Genomic DNA, 22,055 nt, shown 5'->3' on the forward strand with positions numbered 1-22,055 from the left:
ACTGTTTTTTGGAAGGAGGCAGAAACAGAACAGGGGTCAGTCTTAAAGGCACAGTAACAGAAACAGCCCGTTTAAGGGGCTCCTTTACACATTATCACAGAACATCAGCACTCAGGAAGCGTGGGCTCATTAACGCAGACTGAACTATCATCCAATACTGTGATGTGTTTGGGAAATCAGTGGTGTCCAGCGTTTTAAGTACCACTCAGTGTACTATGTTAAATAATGGATTCAGTTGCACAGTCCTGTACAAACACATTTATTTGGTCTTTTATGGTAGTTTACTGTGTTTGAAACAATCCAGTCACTATTTTCAACTTAATTGTACAATAGAAATTACTACTTGCCACTGCCACAAAACTACCAACTGAACTTCAGGAAAGAAAAGACATCAGCATGAGAGATAAATGCAGAAACGACAGCTTCCAGTTTGTCATGTACACTGTACTCTACATTGTGCAGGTTATATATCCATTATAGGAGGTTTTGACCTCCCGTTATGGCTGATAGAAGGAAATTTGCATTGTAAATATGAAGACTAATAGTTGATTTTCCTCGGGATATGTGTTGAGCTACGGTTTCCCTTCCCTGACATCGATACAACGAATACATGAGACGTGTTGCAAAATAAAACAACTGTCTAAAAAGAAGCCATGATATTAGTGCTTTTCAAGTTATAATACAAAACCTGAGAACTCAATTGTACTTGCATATTTTACTCTATAAAAAGTAGAATTTTCTGTACAGATACGAACAAAGCCAAATATCTTAACGCCTTCTCATAAATATTTATGAAAAGGCACGCATAATTTAATACTTGAAGCAGGAATTATGATCCTGCCAAAAGTTTCTCTTTATCACTTTTCACAAGCAAGAATTTCTGTGATCAGTACTTTAGTTGTTGCAGACTGCAGACTGTCACGTATATACAGTTTGAGTAGCCCCCAAAAATATTTAACTCTGTTGCCTATGAAGAAGCGTCTGACTTGTGAAGTTTTTCTACTGTATGGCAGTCATTTCACACACCGGATAAAACTACATTACCAACAAAAACACATTCATCCCACAATGAGTATCTTCACCAACTCGTGCTGTCTTTTGTATATATAAATATAAAGTGCCATTCTCTTTGCTCCAGCAGAGGGCGCTGCTGTCAAACGCTGGATGCTCTCCTAATTCCTAATCAACTAGTTCTTTCCCAGATGTTTGTGAATAAAAGGCAACACAAATTACAGCAATGATCTTCTCGCTTCCAGAAAGTCAGGACTTTGTCCACAGTGTTTATAATGTGCTGGACAATCGTTATAATTTGCACGTGCACCGTTTCCACCGATGAACAGTGGAACCGGACGTGTGTAGACTAATATATGCTGAACATATGAAGGCTAACATGCTAACATAGATATCTGAAAGATAATGTTTTTGTTTTTCTTCTTTTTGGTTTCTACACTCTGCCTCGGGGACTTAATGACTTGCAAAGAGCATGCAAACTACCTGCCACCTATTCAGGGAGGTGAATTCTGTATTTTGCCTGAAATCTTGCAACTGAGGCATAACACAGCATGAACTCACCAAATAAATTCATGAAGGCATATATTCTGAGCACTTCAGTGCTCAAATTCAAGTCCTGTTAACTCATTTTGCATACAGTGGCAGCACTTTGAGTGTGAATGGATTACTAGTGAACCCAGCATAAACAACCTTGCCTGCTGTTTGCATCAGGCCGTGACGGAAGCCATTTGTGGATGCTTACCTCATCCAATCAGTTGGGTGGAGACCTAATATGTCAGGCTTATCACTGGCAACAAGTCTGCTTTATCATACTCTCTTTGATCAACCTGGAGAACAACACCACGGTTTTCAGACTTGCCGATTCAAAGAACTGAAACATTAAAAAAAGAAGAATGAAGAAGATTAATGTTCATTATTGTCCTCCCTTCCTGTAATAATTAGACAGGCTAGCACACCAAACCGTTCAGGTGTGTGTAACCTGAGTCCCTTTCTCTGCAAAAATGCAGTCCCATCAAGACTCTGACAGATGGACATGTCCTGCCATGCAAGCTAAAGAACGTCCTCTTCGCTACACCGGAACGTCGATGTGCCTCTTCCAGTGCTTATTACTTGATTAATAAATGTCAGTCCATGTGTATCTACTAAGGTAGCCACCTCTGTTAGCATCACATGCTAGTTTCGCATGGCGGGGAAAGGTTTCCGTCCCCTGTCTGTTTGAGGATATCTGGCGAGAGGAGGTGGTTGACGACCTTCTGTCCACTTTGACTGCTTTCTGAATTTCCCTCCATGCTGCTGCCACCGGTAATGCCAGGCGAACAATTCAGCGCAGTCTTAGGTGAAGCGGGAGACACCGTCGCTGACCTTTCAACATGATTCTTCCCTCTCTGGCTTTCGCCGGAAGATGGGACGAAACCCGGGGACCTCATTGATCCTTCCACTTCGAAACCTCTCCCTGGGGACCTTGGGCTTTGCCAGGATTGCGGCGTAAGTGTCGCTGTGTCTTCAGTAACCACTAGATGCAGGCTAGACGATCCTTCCTCTCCAGATTCACTCAAATTGACTTTAAGCCCCTTGGCTTTGATGGGGTTGTTTGGGGTTGCTCTTGGAGAACTCTTGATGTTTTCGCTGCTCATGTCAAAGCTTTGGTTCTCCTCCCCTTGGGATAGAGTGCTGCTCTCTGGCTTGTACTGGACAAACTCGTAGAGACCCTCTTTGATGATGGTGGGCTGCTTTGCCTTTTCAGCTGCCCGTGTATCCAGGGCAGAGATCTGGCTGAGATCCAGAGGAGGCGGGGCACGGGGGTGTCTTGATTGCATCCCAGTCACATTGGGGAGTAGGGCGGTTTTCTCAACTTCGCTAACGTCTGTGGTGCAGCTTGCGAAGCTGTCAATACTTGACAGGCTCCTAATGTCGGTGATAGGGCAGTCTTTAAGCACAGGCTCTGAGTGAACCACCTTCATCTCCAGCTTCTCTTCCCTGCCCATCCTACTGCCCCCCTTTGGAACCAATGCACCAGTGCTTGCAGCGGCAGGAGCAGTCGTCATCTGGTTGTACATCTGTTCCAGAGACTTGGCGTTCAGCCGTTGAGGGCTTGACCCTGCCTTGATTGCTCGTTCTGGAGATCCCAGCTGTACCACTTCCTGATATTTTGCATCGTAGGGTTTGGTGATGGAGTCTGTGCTCTTTTGATAATTCCATCTGTTTGGAGAAAGGTGATTGTCGGAGGGCTTTTCTTCAGTCTTTTCGATCACCACATCCATCAGCTCCATGTTACGAACAAAAGAATCCTTCATGTTCATTGATACGATGCTGCCGTTCCTCTTGGCCCTCTCCAGTGCTTCTCTGCGCTTGATGGCCTTTTCTTGCCTCTTCTGCTCTTTGTAGAACTCCGAGAAGTTATTCACAATGATGGGGATGGGCAGCGCAATCACCAGCACACCAGCAATACAGCAAAGCCCACCTACTATTTTACCTAGAAGGGTTTGTGGATAGATGTCTCCGTAACCCACTGTTGTCATTGTAATCGTGGCCCACCAGAACGATGCTGGAATACTGGTGAATTTTGTTGCATCTTCATCTTTCTCAGCGAAGAACACCAGACTAGAGAAGATCATGATTCCCATTGCTAAGAACAATATCAGCAGGCCCAGTTCGTTGTAGCTCCTTCTGAGAGTGAAGCCCAAAGACTGAAGGCCTGTGGAGTGTCTGGCCAGTTTCAGGATCCTGAGTATTCTCATGATCCTGAATATCTGGACCACTCGGCGTACGTTCTGGAACTGCAGGACACTCTTATTGGACTCTGTAAGGAATATAGTGACATAGTAGGGCAATATGGCGAGGAGATCGATGACATTCAGAGGACCTTTGAAGAACTTCCACTTGTTGGGCGAGGACAGGAAGCGCAGAACGTACTCCATTGTGAACCACGCTATGCACACAGCTTCTACATGGGCAAGGGTGGGGTTGTCATTCGACTGTCCAAACTCATCAATGACTTGTAATTCAGGTAAAGTGTTCAGTGACAGGGCAATGGTGGACAGAATGATGAACAGGATGGATATTATGGCCAGGATCTGAAAAGAAAAGATAGAGAAATAAAGTTTAATAATGTTACTACAACAAATTTTCTTGCACATGTGCCTTATTAACTCCTTCATACATACATAAAATGTCATCGAATGTCAAAAGAACAAAACATAGACCCTATTATTTTTCGTTTCCACCATTGTTTTCATGCTGATCACATAAAAAAGTGATTATTTTAGCAAACGTACAGTACAAGATATAAATAAAGTTTGACAAATTTCTCTAGTCATTGTAGAATCTTGTACAGTTCTGTTGATTGAGGACATCTAATATTTCTTAATTTTTATCTACAGCTTCCTTGTGTCCTAATAATTATCTGAAAGCTGTGAAGATCCACAGGACTAGCATATTAAAAACCTTGTATACGGGTATCTGACGCCAAACTGGTTTGATATTATTGAAAACATTGGGCCTCACCAACCGTTCTTAAGAAGAAATTTCTTCTTAAAACCCACTTTCGCAGTAAGATTGTGATATTCAACAATGTTTTCTTGTTTGGGATTTATTCTTAGGTAAGAACAGAATCTACACACACCTTACTAGGATATTGCTGAATAAGGCCCATTGATTCCAAACGTAAAAAGACATATGTGCTCATAATTTGCTTCGCACAAAATATACAATAAAAGCGAGGATGACACCAGCGTTCCCTTATCTCTATCAGAATCACTGGAGATGCACCGTGGGCTGCCTTATCGATTGTGTACAGATCTCCTCAGAGATACCTCTGGTGATGAGCACTGCCAAGCATTTATTGATCAGCTGCTTTGTTAGTTTATGGAATAGATGCCCTTTGAGGTTTTCTAATTTGCTTGACTGTGTAATCTGATATTCTGGATCAGACTTGGGTTCAGATCACATTTCACACCATTAAATCAATCACAGCATTATGGTGGAAGGCAGAACGCTTTTAGTTTAGTTTGAAGTATAGTTTAGGTTGACTTCACACAAAAATGCTGATGCTGGATTAAAGATAGGCGCCAGCCTATTAGCATGTTAGCATTAGCATAACAGGCCCATTTAATAACACTTCTGTAATAAGTTTTAAGCAAGGTACTTGTTATTCTGGTTAGGTATTGTGATTAATGGGTGAAGTTCAAAAACAACAGTAGTCAAATGTGCTATCTGGTAATGTTTTAAGGTCCATCAAAGGAGTAAATGTTCTCCGTAAACTACCTGTGGAGGAATAAGGCAGACGATTCATCTTGTTAAAATGCTTTAAATCTAATGACCATGGAAAATGATATTTCAAAGGCATTACGCTGCAGAATAGATTCGGAAAAACGGCCTTGTGGTCAGTATCGTAGATCATTAGGAGCCAGAAAATTGAACCTATAAGATGCCTTAAGTTTTCCAGAGATTTTGCCTGAGCGCTGCAACCGCTGCCTCCTGCTTTTCCCAGACCTTAATGACTAGAGTTTTATTACCTATCCATCTTACTCAGCATGCCATCCCCAAGAAAAACCCCTTGAAAACACCCACTATTATTCTGAAGTATCATTCAGACTGTTTAAATAGTGGCCTAGCAAGTTCATGATATTATCAATCTTGCTAATAAACCTCTGTGCTCCAGGCTCTGGGGAAGCCATTCATCCGTTTTCATTTTTCACTTTTATATGCCTTGATGAGGGGGTTTGGTGAGGATGCGTACGCACGCTGAATTCAGAATGCAGGGCGCGTCTGTGATGGACTATAAAAAGCGATGGCATTGAAGAGTGCTGTCAGTAAAACAAAGATTTCTCATTAGCAGTACGCACACGCTACCAGCAAAGCTAAGCTGAGCTGCGGCAGAGGGCCAGAAGGGTACAGTTCCATAACCTACAATATTCGAGCATAAACCAAGTCTATTGTTGGTTTTCAGCTTCACTCACAGAATAAAGATCAATACAACGAAACTGACGCAAAGAATTCCCTCGATTGAAGTGTCTACATAATTCCTGAGTTAATATATAACATCGGTACCACTTTAAACTAAGACTACTTTTATGAAGGGTTCATTATTTGGTTTACAATTAGCTTATTAATGTTTTTTTAATTAGGTCATAAAGACCTTAAAATCATTAATAAGCGTTTACAATACATAAATACAAAGGGCCACTTTAGATTTCGATCCTTACTGATCTTACTTTGTCTTTATCAGTCAGCAATAAGCCTGTCAGCTTAATCACAGGTCACTTTTGCCCTTTTTATTACTGTGTTATAACTGCTTATCAATGCTTTTTAAAATGCTTTTTAAATTAAAGAATGTTCTTCGTTTTTTTTCTGTAAAATTACCATTCTGGTTCAGACAGCGACGACATGTTTGTTTGTATGCGCCTGATAACAGCCTTCTCAGTCAGCACATATCACCTAATACATTCTAGGAAAACTAGCAGGAGCGCTAGCATCACCAAAAATGAGTAATCAGTAATTTATCAATTTTAAAAAGTTCAGTAAAGTCCTCTTAAACATTCAGGCCCAACAAAACAATTCTGACCTTGTAAAATGTATAAAAATAGAAAACATTTTTTCCTTTTTTTAACCCGAAAGGATAAAACCGTTGATTTCAGTGACTGAGGCTATCATGTGTAGATACTTTCTTAGAGACACTACAGTTCAAAAGTGGTTTCTGGTGACATAAAATCAACTGTGCTTCAGGTACATATAAAATATTAATATATTTTAGATATATTTTATGAACAGAGCTGTGGATGAAATTACTGTATATAGATAATTACAGTACATTATTCCTCCTTTAATTTTTTGCTGTTCCCCAAAAAGTATAAATATTAAATAAATATATTTAAAATAAATATATATTAAATATAATAATCATCTTAAAATGCCTTCTGGCATAATAATATTAATAATAATTAAAAAAATGTCTTCTGGTGTCTAGCCTGTTATTGTTGTGTAAAATAACAGCAATTACTAAAATGATGATTCAAAACTTCTGACTGGTAGTATATAAAACATTTTAAAAATACATACTTACATATATAATGAGTACTTAAATAATATTTACTATATGTTATTACATATAGGCACTTACGTATAGGATATATAATGTATGTTATTAAATATAGATAATTACATCATAGAATACACAAGGGTCATATTATTGCTATATATATATATATATATATATACATATATATATATATAATTTACATATATAAATCTTTGATATATATAATTGTTATTTATAGCTGTGTATACACATATAATACATTACATATAGCTATTTTCATATATATATATATATATATATATATATTCACAGATATATAACAATTTATTATTTACAACATTATTACATATAGTATATATTATGTATGTTATTACATATAGATAATTACGTTATAGAATACACAAGGGACATATTATTGCTATATATATATATATATGTATATATATATATATATATATATATATGTACACACACACATATATACATATATATGGGATATAATACTATTACATATGGACATTTACATGCATCTGATACATAGAGGTATATTTTTGTGTGAAGCCATAATGAAATAATCTTTACATTGCGCTACAGTCATCATACAACTAAACTACTGACCACTGAGTCACTGGAAAATTTGTCAGTGTCTTTACACTAAGACACATTAATGGCTCAGCTGTTCTTAGACATGCAGACCTGTCTCGTACTACATATCGTGTTGCGCTTCAGCTTCCATAAGAAGTCACCGAATATAAAGGCCGTCTTATTAAGTGATTAATTTTCTGATTCAAATGAAAATCTCCACACGGAACCTCTTCATGATTCTTCCTGTGAGGTGGAAAGAGTGAGTAACCACTTCTAACCTTTCTGTATCCTCACTATAGATAGCAACTAAATCCTATTATTACAATTATCCCGAAACATCCGCCAGTGGAGAAGACAATGTGAGCACACTCACCAAAAGCCTGCACAGCTCACATGGAGGACGCACAAAAATGTTTCCACAGCATTTATATCAGCGTTATACATTATACTATGTATTACATAACAACAAACACTCTTTATAAGCGTTGGCTGGTCCTGGAGAAGGTTCGTTTCTAGGCTGCAGAGGACGCAAAGCCTCAGAGTGCCACGTGAAATCCTCTCCAGCAATGGCAACCACTGTCAGCTTTTCAAGGAAAGCCCATCAGACACTCAGGAATCTCGTAGATAGTCAGTGTGAGACAGTGTGAGTGCAAAGACACCCTAAATAATGTTTTTTATTTTTTATTTTCAGCAAAGCGTTAGCATGCAAAGATGCTAAAATGTTCTGTATTTTTGCTTATTTCTTATTCAAACTGTTAGTTGCCTATTCTCAGTTTCTATTCTGTTCATTTTAGTTGACAAACAGCATTTTTATACTTTTTTTCTTGTTTGTTTTCATGAACATGAGTGAATCAAAAGAACTTCAGAAGTGGGCGACTTAAAAAGACATCAGATAACAAAATCAGTTCAAAGGAAGTTTGAAAAGAAGCCAACTTGAATGTGCAAAAGCATCAGCCAAGGTTTGTGGCACCATGTGACGTAGATGGAGGATTAGCATGGCTATCTGAATTGGCAGCCATGGTGTGACGCAGGCACCGTCCCTGCAAGGTAGGACTGAGCTGATGGCTGTCCGTGGCCAATAAGAGGCCTGTCCAGGTCAGAGGTCAGCAGCGAGGTAAAAAAAAACTGCCTGCAATTCGCCACGGTGATGGACACTCGGGTTGATAAGGGCAGGAGCGACAACTTCCTCTTTAGATGCACATGAGGACGATGTTTAAAGTGAAAGAGAAGCTCAACAGTCGAAAGTTGTCACTGTTTGTGACTCCAAAATGGTGTAAAACTCTACAGCGTAAAACTGGACGAGAGAAACTAGACTGCTAATGTACAGTGGCCTCAAAAAATGTTTGGACTTTTGTGCCAAACTAAAATATCGCTGCTGTCAGGACGAAACCTTGTATCTCGTTTTTCAGTTTTTGGCATAATCTGAAAATGTCTGTTGCTCTTTACATGGTGTGTAAATTTCATGAAGAATGGAGCAAAAGAAACGACCCAAAATGACTTGGTGAAAAGTCTGGTTCCATTGACTTACATTAAAAGTAAAGTAGGTTTTTTCCTTCTCCTGTAAAGTTCAGCTCATTCCAAGACTGTCATTTTTGTCTTTCAAGATGTGGCTGGTGTGTGTCAGATCACCGTCATTTGAGTAATTTCTTAGCTGGTTTGCATCCAGAATGCCTTTATACACTTCTGAGTTTATGATCAATGAACCCCATCATCACCGAACACCATCATCAATGAACACCGTCATCACAGAACACCAGCTCAACAACACCATTACAAGAAAAACAACCCCAGATTTCCAGTTTCCACCCAGGCACCAAATCTCAGTACTGTTAAACTGCAACTGCTAAATATAATTAAAAAATCATATTCCAAACCATTACATCTTTACTCCGGTGTGCAATCAAATATTAAATATGTAGCTTGACCATGGGTGTGACACAATCTGTTACCAGGAAATTCATCTTAACCTAAAGAACCTTATTAAAATTCACCACTGACTAAATGGTAAAAGGGTCCAAACTCTTTTTAAGGCCACTGCATCTTAATGCAACAAGATTTTATTCCAATTAAGTAAGTCAACCACTTCTATTAGTCCTTTAGTTATGAAATATTCACAATGTAAAGGGCGGCTGGCGATACGTTGACAACTGATAGAAAAATGAAAAAGTACTGATAAAACAATGTATAAAATATTTCTGCACACATGTATATCGATGCTGTTGTAGGAAAACTTTATAAAAGTTTGATCACCCCTGGTCACGTATCCTTTACAGCGAACATGCGGAAATATGTTATTTTTCTATTCTTATTTATCTGCTGAAAAATAAAAAAAATGAACCAAATATAAAGTGTGCCATAACTTTTGCACAGGCCGTGTTATAAAGGATTATAAATTCAGCAAATAATCAGTGACAGAGCATTAAAATGTGTGTTCTCTTTATAGGGCGTGTGATTTATTTTCACTTAGAAAATCAACACAACGTGTAAATTGACCAGGGGTGCCCAAACTTTTACACACAATAGTATCTCTGAAGTTGTAACTGTACAGTTTCTGAGGTGAGAGTAAAAATATGAATTTTTGCTACTAATTATACATTTGCCCTTTAAACACGCGAAGGACGACACGGAAAAGTCAAAGCATTAGGAAGCTAATCATCAGAAAGACACCAATTCCCACAATGCAGTGCTGCTGTGGCCATCTCATTCATCATAAGATGAACTTTAGGATGAAGGCGTCCTGCATTACTGTGCATTTCCGCTCTCTCCACTGTTCTGCTTAGTGATGGCTGTGGTATTTTTAAGTAGCTATTAGAGAGAGAGAGAGAGAGAGAGAGAGAGAGAGAGAGACTAAAGGTGGAAACGGGGGGATTACTGAACTCTGGCTGTCTGGATTGGTCCAAGCGTGTGATTACGTGAGCATGTCTTGACACGGTGAGGTTTTTGGGGCCAGGCCAGGGCATGTGCACATAAGGAAACGTACAGATCCTCCCGGCACATCCCGAGGGAATTAACTCCCCGTCACCTACAGCCAGAGGACACCGTCCCCTGCTGATGATGTCACAAAGGAAGGCTAAGTATGTGGTCAAGTGTCCGCGGAGAGTAACACAATCCTGATCTTGTTCCCACCAATGTAATATATAGCGATGGTGTTCATTTCGCAGCCGTATCCTCAAAGACGGTATTAAAGGGATCATTTAGCGCTTTTCAATCTCATCTCTGCGATCTTTTCCAAACGTTTCTCTTCAGACCAGAAAAACACTGACTGAGAGGACATTTATAATAGAAGTCTATGGGCAGTTGATTCAGCACATTCCCAGTTATTCTATCACAAGCATGTTTCAGGCTGTACTTCTATGGAGGAGGGTTGTTTTTTTTTGGGGGCATAAAATGAAATGAATAAATAAAAAAACAACCACATACAGCTTGTTTGTCGATTTTCTAAGTGAAAAAAAGGTTAATACAAATTATTTTCACTTCAAATCAATAAAACCTGATTTAACTGGGGTGTTTAATCCTTTACATAAGACAATATGGTTTAATGTGACATTAAAAAATATTAACAGTGAACATAACTAAGTAAATGTGACTATAGATGTATATACTATATACTATTTCCCTTAGATTAGATGAAACAAACAGGAGCTATTTAGCTTTTTTGTTTATACATCATATCTGTTGTAGGAAATCTCAAATCTCTGAAAGTAACTTCACTGGAGAAACTTTAAAGGTGAATTCCACAGATTTAACTTAATTCAGTTCGCAGTAAGACATAAACAGTTATTCCGAGTGGTTTGGTGTGAAATGCTCTGTTCTAGAGAAAAAACTACCTCACATAAACAAATAATGAATGACATTACATAGTTATGAATGTGTTGCTTGATGCCTGAGAGATTGTTTTATGATCTGATTAAGTTTTGGCCTAAACATATTCATATTTCTCATATCCTTTCATGGCAGAGAGACGCGTGCAAGGCATCGTAAGTCAAAGCAGATGATTTTTTTTCCAGATTTTTCATCACCGTAACCAACACTGCATATAAAACTCAGAAGACGCGTGTGGGGTCACTGGTGGTTTGGATAGTAAATAAATTGACTATATCTGTGCTGTGGGCATTGGGACCCCTGGTCTCTATCACCACCACTGAGAAATTCAGTCATTAAGTTTCCCCACAATGAACCGTTTCTCATCAATCCACTCTGATGTTTAAAGTATACAGCTTTCTTTGGTTGAGTAATTTTGGACAATTCCTATTGGACAATTAATCATGGAATGTTCACACAATATAAAGGGCAGCTGGAGCTTTCACACCGTGTGTAAATAAATAAATAAATAAATAAATAAATAAAAATGAAACAAGTGATTTATGGGGTTTTCACACAGTAGTCATGACGTGTTCCTAACATTAACAGAACAACAAAGACAAAATGTTCTACTCAGTCAATTTCCAGGATGACTGACCGACATTACGACAAAACAAGATGTCTGACTGAGGCAAGTGAACACCTCTTAAATTTAGCCAATATGTCTAATATTTTCCATATTGAGGCTACAGAAGGAACATTAGAACCTCTTTCTATATATTTTTGCATACATAAAGTGATCTCACACTTAACGATTCTGGTTCTAGATAAAAGCCTGTCATTTTACTGTCTTTACAGTACAGATAGAGTCATATATAAACACCCCAGTCAATTTACCTGTTGGTTTACCTGTGGGTACATGTATATATATATATATATATATATACACACACATATACTCAGAGGAGAAATGAAATGAAGAAATTAGGAACAAATTAAAAGATAAAATGTGGCCTGTGCAAAAGTGTGTGTGTATATATATATATATATATATATATATATATATATATACACACACACTTTTGCACAGGCCACATTTTATCTTTTAATTTGTTCCTAATTTCTTCAATTCAGCCAAACAGACAGGAAAAAATCAGGAAATAGACAGTAATTGTGCATTAAACGGTGCAGAAGTGTGCTCTCTGTTCAGGATGTGTTCACTTAATTTCATTTTAATCAACGAAACAGGCCCAATTGTTTACAAAAGTTTAGATGCCCTTGGCCACATAATCATTTTTTGCTGCTTTTCTGAGTGAAAGTAAGTCACATACTAAGGCTTATTATTCAGTAACTACATTGACTACAGTTCAAACTGGCTGAGTTTCCTTTTAGGTTATAACAGTGTGTAATAAAACTTTAGGATCCTGGCCATTTAAGGGGTTAAACACATCCTCTACAGAGAACACACTTCTGCACACAATATGTTAAATCAAGCAAATAAATAGAAATTCTGCACTAAAATTAACAGGAAATGCCAGATTTGTTAACTTATTCTTACTTAGAAAAGCAACAAAACACGTCATTTGAAACTTTTACATACGACTAATTAAATTTCCTTCAAGTGTTTTTAATCACTTAAAATAAAGATCTATTTGAATAATCGTATAATATTCTCACATCAATCTCACAGTGATGTGTATTACATATATTTCCTACTTCCTTAAAGAAGAGTCCACCAGGCTTGCACTAGATTTTTTTTTGCATTTTAACCTCTTAAATAATCAGGAAATGCTTGCAGATCTAGGCCCTAAGTTCCTCGCTGCTATGATTAAATTATAATCCATATTTTTCATATAATTATTAAATATTAAGCATCAGGACATAATAAATCTGGGATTTTAAGAGGTTGACAGGTTTTAAATCAGTGCTTGTATCACAAGTATTACTGTATTTTATTGTTTCTGTACTGTTATTTAATGATTTGTTGATGTTTAATGATTTTGTTCCTGGTCTGCATTGTCTGTTTTTGTTGAGCCACAAACCAAATTATCATGAACGGAACTGTAAAAAGACCTGGACATGGTGTTTATGAGCAGCAGCTGGATCCTGGCCGGACTAGTCAGGGTGCCACTGCGAACCCTTGGCTGGTTTTTGGGTGCAGCTGTCCTGCCTGAGCTCTTTGTGACCTGGGCCGGTCTTTTAGTCCTTGGAACATCTGGCCCCTGGGCTAAGCAGATTAATTGGAAGATCTGGACGTTTTTTTTTCCCCCCTCGTTCAGCTCCACTGTCTGCTGAGTTACTGTACCAACTCAGCTGAGGCCTCGTAAGTGATCGTGGAAAAATATCTGTCAGGAATTGTCTATGGAAGGCAATCTGGCAGAACACGGGGATTTGTTCCTAATCTTCCATTATGGGGTGGATTTAAACAAGTCTGTGATGGAAAGGCCGACCCACGCACGTGGACGACAAGCAGAGAGGCACGGCGAAAGTTTGGATTTAAGAAAAATGAAAAAAAAAGAGAAAATCATAAATAACAGTTCAGTTTTATATGTTGCAGTTCATAAATACAAAATTGCTACAGTGCGAGTTAAGTGTGTGTCACAAGGTTAACAAACAGAGTGTAAACCATTAGTGTAGCGATAATTTAGCACCATGGACAGCCCCCTTTGACTCTATTTGACTCTATTTGTCTCCTGAAAAGAGTGGAAACAGTAATAAAGGCAAAGTGTGACCAAAATAAATATGAAAAAATGATCCTATATGTAGTTGCTGAGCAATTTTTTTAGTTGGTATGCAAATGTATGTTTTCTGCTTTTTCCTGTTTTGACTAGAAATTGAATACTAGCTTTTCAACAGTACTATCTATCTATCTATCTATCTATCTATCTATATATATATATATATATATATATATATATATATAGAGAGAGAGAGAGAGAGAGAGAGAGATATACTAGCAAGAAGGGCTGGGTTCGATTCCCGGCTGGGTGACCAGGGTCATTTCTGTGTGGAGTTTGCATGTTCTCCCCGTGTCTGCGTGGGTTTCCTTCCACAGTCCAAAGACATGCAGTCAGGCTGATTGGACATGCTAAATTGCCCCTACGTGTGAATGTGTGTGTGACTGTGTATGTCTGTCTGTCTGCCCTGCGATGGACTGGCGACCTGTCCAGGGTGTATCCTTCCTTCCGCCCAATGACAGCTGGGATAGGCTCCAGCACCCCACCGCAACCCAGAAGGATAAGCGGTTTAGATGATGGATGGATGGATATATATATATATATATATATGTGTGTGTGTGTGTGTGCTAATAAGCACATACTGAGGAATATATGGTAATATGGTGTGACACTACAAACTCTATTAAAGGCACTCTATTGCAAACAGTGCATTATCATTTACAGATAAACATCTACATTAAAAAAAAGCATCTCTGGCTTCTGTAGAGAAGCGTGTGATACAGCAGCTCTCTGAAAGTCTCCTGGCTCAGTGGGGGAGAGCATGAAGGTTGAATTATTTCTGGAAAACACTGTTATCATTTCTGCCCGCAGAGGAAGAGGAAATTCTGTCTGGAAACCCAAGAATGTCTTGATCAATATCGGGGGTATTTATGGAAGGGTGACACGGGATCTGTTTGATTCGGTGGGTTTTTTATAGGGTGGGTTTATTTGGAGAGAACCTGGCAATCTGTCAGAGGCCTCTGTGCCGAGTAAGTGACGTTCAGCTCACTAAGGCGTGCTAATGACATAACAGAGCCGACTGTAGGTGAACATGAGGAAACACGCGGCTGCAGCGCTCGGAAGTCGCAGTGCTCAGCGGCGATAATGAAAACATGATTAATCATTTCTGACTCTTAGCTCACTGAAACAAACCTTCCACATCTGTATTTGTGAGCAGGAGGAGATGTTTTTATTATGATCGGAATCTGATGAAAAGATTACAGACTTGTTTTGCTTTTTATCAGGTTGTTCAGTAACGTAATTCAAGTTCATTATGTAGCATAATTAACGAAAAGTTCTGTAGTCAATTTGCTCTATAATGTAATTTTATTTGTAATGGAATTCCATAACATAATATAATGCAATTCCGATTGTTCTGTAAAGTAATTCCGTAATATTATGTAATTCCACTTGTTTCAAAATGTAATTCTGTTTTTCCTGGAATTTTTTACTGTAATGTAGTTTGTTTGTTCTGTAATGCTGTTTATTCCGCAAAATAACCCTGTAATGTAATGGAATTCCATTTGTTCCGTAGTGGAATTCCATAATGTAACATATTTCTGCTTGTTCTGGAATGTAAATCTGTTTGTTCCAAAATACAATGGAATTTCATATACACACACACACACACACACACACACACATCATCTAAACCGCTTATCCTTCTGGGTCGCGGTGGGGTATGGAATTTCATAGTGTAATGTAAATACTTTTTGTTCTGCAGTGGAATTCTGTTTTTTTCCTGCAGTGTAATTCTGTAATGAAATGTAACTGTTTGTTTCATAATGTAATGCAATTCCATTTGTTCTGAAATGTAATTCCATAAGCTAATGTAATTCAGTAATTTCAGCTTCATAATAATTGCTCCACGTAATTCCTAGAGATGTCAGGATACCACTTTTTCTATTCCGATACCAATACTGATATAATACAAGATTGGATAATGTTACAGCACTGGATTGGATTATTTCCTTACTTTCCTCCAATATACGTAGTTTCTCAGTGCCATCTCAAATGATTCCGTTTGGTTCCATAATATAATGTAATTCGGTAATGTAATTCCGAAATGCACTGTAATTCCATTTGTTCCGTAGCGTAATTCCTTTTGTTCTGTAATATAATTCTGTGATATAATTTAAGTCCATTTCTATAAATAATTCTGTAATGTAATGTTATTCCCTTTGTTACACAGTAATGCAATTCTGATTGTTCTGTAATGCAATTCCATAATTTAATGTGGTTTCGCTTCCCAAAATGTCATTCTGTTTGTTCTAAACTATAACGGAATTTTGTAATGTAATGTCCGTTTTGTTCTGTAATGCAATTCCGTAATGTAATGAAATTCCATTTGTTCCATAGTGTAATTCCATAATGTTTCTGCTTGTTCCGTAATGTCATTCTTTTAGTGTAATTCTTCTTGTTCTGTAGTGTGATTTCCTTTTTTCTGCAGTGTAATTCCGTAATGTAATGTAACTCAGTTTGTTCCATAATGTAATGCAGTTTCATTTGCAATGTAATTCCATAAGCTAATGTAATTCAGTTTGCTACACAATAATTGCTCCGTGTATGGTAATTCCTAGAGACGGCACGATGACGCTTTTTCTTTTCCGATACCAATACCGATGTAATACAGGATTGGATAATGTTACAGGATTGGATCGAATTCTTTCTTTTTTTCCTCCAATATCCAGTCCAGCATTATCTGAGTGATTCCTGAGATCACTCAGATCAGCCCGAGTGATCCTGTTTGCTCTGTAACGTAATTCCATTTGCTCCATAATATAATGTAATTCCGTAAGGTAATGCAATTGCGTAATGTAATTCCGTGTGTTTTGTAATATAATTCCAGAATCTAATGTAATGCAGTTTGTTCCATAATGTAACTCATATACAGCAGAAATAGTGCAGCAAAAAGACAATATTAACTCTTTTTAAGCACTTCTAAGGGTTAAACAAGCATATTTTCCCTCTATGGCCTGCCTGTGCTGGCTGATGTGTTCGGCAGTGTGTTTTGCATGTGCGGGGGAGGCAGGAAGCGCGCAGTGGAGGGGTGTGTGTGTTGATTACAGTGATTAGTCAATAAATGTGGCCCTGATGACTCCCTGTGATGTACAGGCGAATCCTCAGCCCGCTACTTACACGCAAAACCCCTCGCACTCGCGAGCGTGTGCCAGCGCACAGGCTGCTATTCTGCCTGTCCAACAGGGCCTTTGTCTTTCTTAACCCCTTAAAGCTGAAGCACAAAAGCAGCTATTTCTGCCTTTTAACCCTGAGAAAGTTGAGTGATCCTATTTGCTACACTGATTAATCATTAATTACATAATCAATGATGTCGTTACCTAAATATAATAAAGTTCACTGATAGATAAAGTACATTAGCTGAACAAAGTGAGTAACGTTTATATTTGATTTATAGCAACAGGTTCAAGGTGCAATACTTTTATTTCTTTATGTCTTTAAGTCAAAGAGTGACAAAACAAGGCTGCGCACACTTTTCATCAAATTTAAATCATAATAAATGCTTCATCTTCTGCTTACAAACACAAATGCTTTAAGAAAGTCTACAATCTGCACTTTCAATGAGCTATGAGTGAAAAATAATTCATATAAAATGATTCACTTACGTTATTCCCATAACTGCAACTTTATTTTGATATGAGAAGAACATGATCTGAGCCGGACTTCTGTCAATTTTCATTGTGAGCAAGCAAATGACACAAAAATAGGAACATACTTTGCACTTCAGTTGCTTTTTATTGTTCAGGCTTTTTGGCACCAAGCATGATTTATTTTGTGAAATTTATTCAGGTGTCAATATATTCATTCAAAAGCGTGTATAACTGACATCTCGCACACAAACAATGATTTTTCAGGAGCGAAAATATATTTTATACTGTTTTTTGCTTTCGTGTGCTGTAAAAAAAGGATTTTTACAGTCAAAGTACTGTAAAACCTAATGGTCATTCCATTAATACAAATAATTGCAATTAACAATTTAATTGTTGGGTAATTATGCAACTATTAAAGTAGCCTGAAGTTGCCATCCAGCTTCCTTGACTTGAACAAATATCTTTGCTCTTGAGAGTGAAAATGTGAACAAAAACATTCATTCTGCTAGAATGAATTCTGCTTAAAGCTTTAGAATTTGCTAAACTAACAAATAAACAAACATTGCTTGCTCTGCCCTCTACACATGCTAAATAAATGTTTTTATTTATATTTATTTGCTTCAACCCAACAAACCCAATTTGCATTCTGCCTGTTGCAGCAAAAAATAACTGAAAATAATTGCAGTCTGCTTAAATAATTGTAATCATCTCAAATAATTACTAAAAGATCATGTAATAATCATGACAGGCCTAATATACTGTATTTTAACACTGCTGTTGTTCATTTACAGAAATAGAATGTAAATTCACAAAAACAAGTGATCACTTTTGTTTATTACTGTTATCAATATGGTAAAGAAACTGTTTGTGGGAACAACAGAAAATCACAGTAAAAAGCAATTTCTAAGAAATTAAATGACTGAGAAAATATACTTTTACTGTTAACTGTTAACTGTTAACTGCTGCCAGACTTTCCACGGATTTATACACTTTATTTACGAATCACGTTCCATTTTGATGCTACAAAAATTGTCCCAGAACTCCATGTTACGCATGGTGTATAACTGGCTTTACTCTGATGAAACAAATCAATAATTCACCCATTCTGAATGTGCGTACATTAGGGGTGGGAATCTTTTGGCACCTCACGATCCGATTCGATTACGATTCAGAGGGCTGGAATGCGATTATAAAACGATTATCGATGCATCTTTTTTCTCTATACAGGATTTCTATCTTCCTACTGTCTAAAAACATGGTAGTTTTAAAGCAAAGTATTTGTAATGATCCATAATGTAAATGCATTATGGATCATTACAAATACTTTGCTTTAAATATCTAAAATATCTTTTATTAATAAATCAAATGGAAGTGATGTGGCAAGTGAACTAGAAGGCTCTCATTCAGAGACGCTGCTGCCACTCATCTGCGATCAAATGCGCTGTTACCCTGAAATAAGATCCAGTAGCGAACGAAAAAACAGAGATTAAGACGAACATTTGCATTTGGAGACTTATTCGCATTTATAAGCAGCGCGGTTGGTTAAATCTGCAACGAGAGTTAAAAAAAAGTTGCGAAGATGAGCTCGCTTCTCTTTCGAATTTCCCGTTCCACCTTAAATGGTGCAGCAGTTACATTCGGCGCCTAAGGCAGAATTTAAGGTGAAACGGGAAAATTAGAACGAGAAGCTGGCGAATGAGAAGCGACTTCAGCCTCGTAAAACAGCCGGACGCTGAGACATTTTACAAGAAACTCTTCTAGTTTTGAAGAAAGGTGTTTCTGGCGGAGATGAGAGGAAAGAGGCTAAAGCTGAAGCTTAAAGCAGAGCGAAGTAAATCTGCGCTCTCGTTTATATTTTTAGCCCATACTATGACATTAACACGTACTGGACATTCAATGTTGCGGCTCCCAAGGTGGTTTGACTTTGTTGAAAGGACAAAATGGCTCTTATTAACATGTGTGTTGTGACTCCTGATCTAACCTGGCTTTAATGCAGAGGGAGTCGGTCGGATTTCTCACTCATCCAGTGGTGTTTTTGTTATGTGCCGCCACAGACTGTCCGGGTGCTGCACTTACCCACTTCCAGGTTCCGCCTTTTGCGTTCCGTCAACATTACGTTATAAATTAAATATTTAGAAAATCGACTTTTGACATTTGTGAATCGATTCAGAATCGTTCATGTCCGCATCGCGATGCATCTAAGAATCGAGTTTTTCCCGCACCCCTAGCATACATGCTCACTGGACCATTACAGTGCATCCAACAATAAGGGCAGCATAAAGCTTCTTTTATACAGTGATAGGAAACACGGTAGCACACAGAAAGCTCCAGCTGCACATGCTGATCCATTGTGCTATGTAGACACCAACTACTCTGGGGCTCTCTGAAGATCTCTGAATGGCAAGATGTTAGCATGACTATCGATCATATTAGCAATGATCATTCAAACTGCAAACTAATCACTGACGATTTGTTGATCAGGTACGTTTGATCCAACCGTTTTCATCAAGTTTGACCGAGTAGTCATAACAGGCCTAACAGGGCCTAAACAGTCACTGAGACCCGGCTTTGTGTTTTAAAGTGCGGGGCTGCTGTAGTGCACATGTAGCAAAGCAGAAGCAGAAGCAGATTCATGACGAGGCTGTGTTTAGAGGATAAAGACACCACGGCTTTATCCTAAAAAGATGCTGGCATGGCTCCCGGCTGTGGCAGAGGCTCTGAGCCTGAGTGGGCCGGGGAGGTGGAGGTAATAGTATGCACTTTTGCTGTCACGTCATGTTAATAACACACAGCTTGCGCTAACGCGAGCGTCATTACAGCACGGGGCGTTCCGGCTCCGATCTGGTCCCAGCCAGATTTTACAGAGGCCGTGAAAACATCCAGCGCTAGAGCTGCACAATATGGACAAAATACCATATCGTCATTAATTTGCTACTTATTGCAACTGGCATATACACGCTCCGCCCACAAACGCATTCTTTAGTAGCAACTGTCTGAAAACTTTACAGAACTTTGGCAAAAATTCCATTTAACTTAATGAGAACCAGTTTAAAATGATATTTTAATATTGTAGATTTTGCCGCCCTGCTATCATCACGTGACTAAAAAAAAAAAACCATAGTAAACCTTCCTCATTTGTTTGAATGTGATTTTTGCCGACGTCCTGTAAAGCCTTTCCAACCTCGCTACCGTTGATACAAAAGAACATGCTTGTGGGCGGAGCACAGATCGGCCAATTGCAATACGTCTTGCAAAATTCCACCCTCCATTAGTCACTGTTGCTACTGTGAGCTAAGAAAACTCAACATTGTTCCGGAAAGTAACCCAGATTCAGTTTAGCTTGTCTTAAAAGAATTTAATAGCTAATAGTTTTACTATTGAGCTGTGATTGTGGTTTTCCACATAGTTTAATCCAAAACCTTTTCACATTCAGTAACGAAAAACAAACACCACAATCCAGGATGCTACCAGGACAGCATATATGTGTGAAAAACACATTCTTAGTAACACCTTTTCACATTTCTTAGCCTAACATTTCTGACTCATTTACTGCCGGCGCCGTTCTCACTGCAGGTTTGTTCTGATGAGTTCTGTCAACGTTTTCCCTTCACCTGATGCGGTTATTCCTCCTGTAAGTGCTTACAGATCATGGTGATTGGCTGAGAGGTGTGTCAATTATTATTTTGCAAACAGTCACCTGCAATATATCTCACACTGGAGAGACTCTGACCTGACATGGTTAAAAATTGACCAAAATTATTACCCTTGTTCGATAATGTGAACGTGCGGATTAATCCAAACATACATAGAGACTCATCCGGGTCATCTCAGGTGGATCAGGAAACTCATAGCAGCGTGACTATTAGAGCGAGGCCTCCAGCTCAGGCCAAAAAAGGACAAACTCAGTGAAAAATGAGGGAAAAAACACCTCTATGATTATGAAAATGCTGATTTCTGCTGGCACACCTATGGGATCTTAGTAGATTTTTATTGCTAAGCTAATGGTGATTCACATTTTTGGCCTGTCTAGATTAAACTCAGACTTTGGAAAGTTGTAAAAGACATTCTATGTTTTATTCGAAGCTTTTACAGACATGTTAACCTATATTTTTCAACATAGCCATTTTAATGCTATACAGCTACAACCCCTTATTCACAGTCACAGATGTGTCTAGAACGTCTAGAAGGCCTAGAGTGATTTTTTTCCCCTCACTAAATTGGTCCCACTCATTGTACATCAAAACATGATTGGCTGATTCCACTGTTAGTGGTTAATCTGATGCATTAGGCCTTCAG

At 38.3% G+C, this 22,055-nt stretch overlaps 1 protein-coding gene across 1 annotated transcript in view; it reads right to left on the bottom strand.

The window, feature by feature from the left end:
* Window positions 1–862: 862 nt before the first annotated feature.
* LOC118796748 (potassium voltage-gated channel, Shab-related subfamily, member 2) overlaps window positions 863–22,055 on the bottom strand; it is a 47,911-nt gene continuing 26,718 nt past the window's right edge. The window contains exon 3 of the mRNA XM_036555842.1: window positions 863–4,085. Within this exon, the coding sequence (XP_036411735.1) occupies window positions 2,178–4,085 (1,908 nt within the window). The 3' untranslated portion in view covers window positions 863–2,177. The remainder of the gene's footprint in view (window positions 4,086–22,055) is intronic.

Source organism: Colossoma macropomum, unplaced genomic scaffold (assembly GCF_904425465.1).
Source record: "Colossoma macropomum unplaced genomic scaffold, Colossoma_macropomum, whole genome shotgun sequence".
Taxonomy (NCBI): domain Eukaryota; kingdom Metazoa; phylum Chordata; class Actinopteri; order Characiformes; family Serrasalmidae; genus Colossoma; species Colossoma macropomum.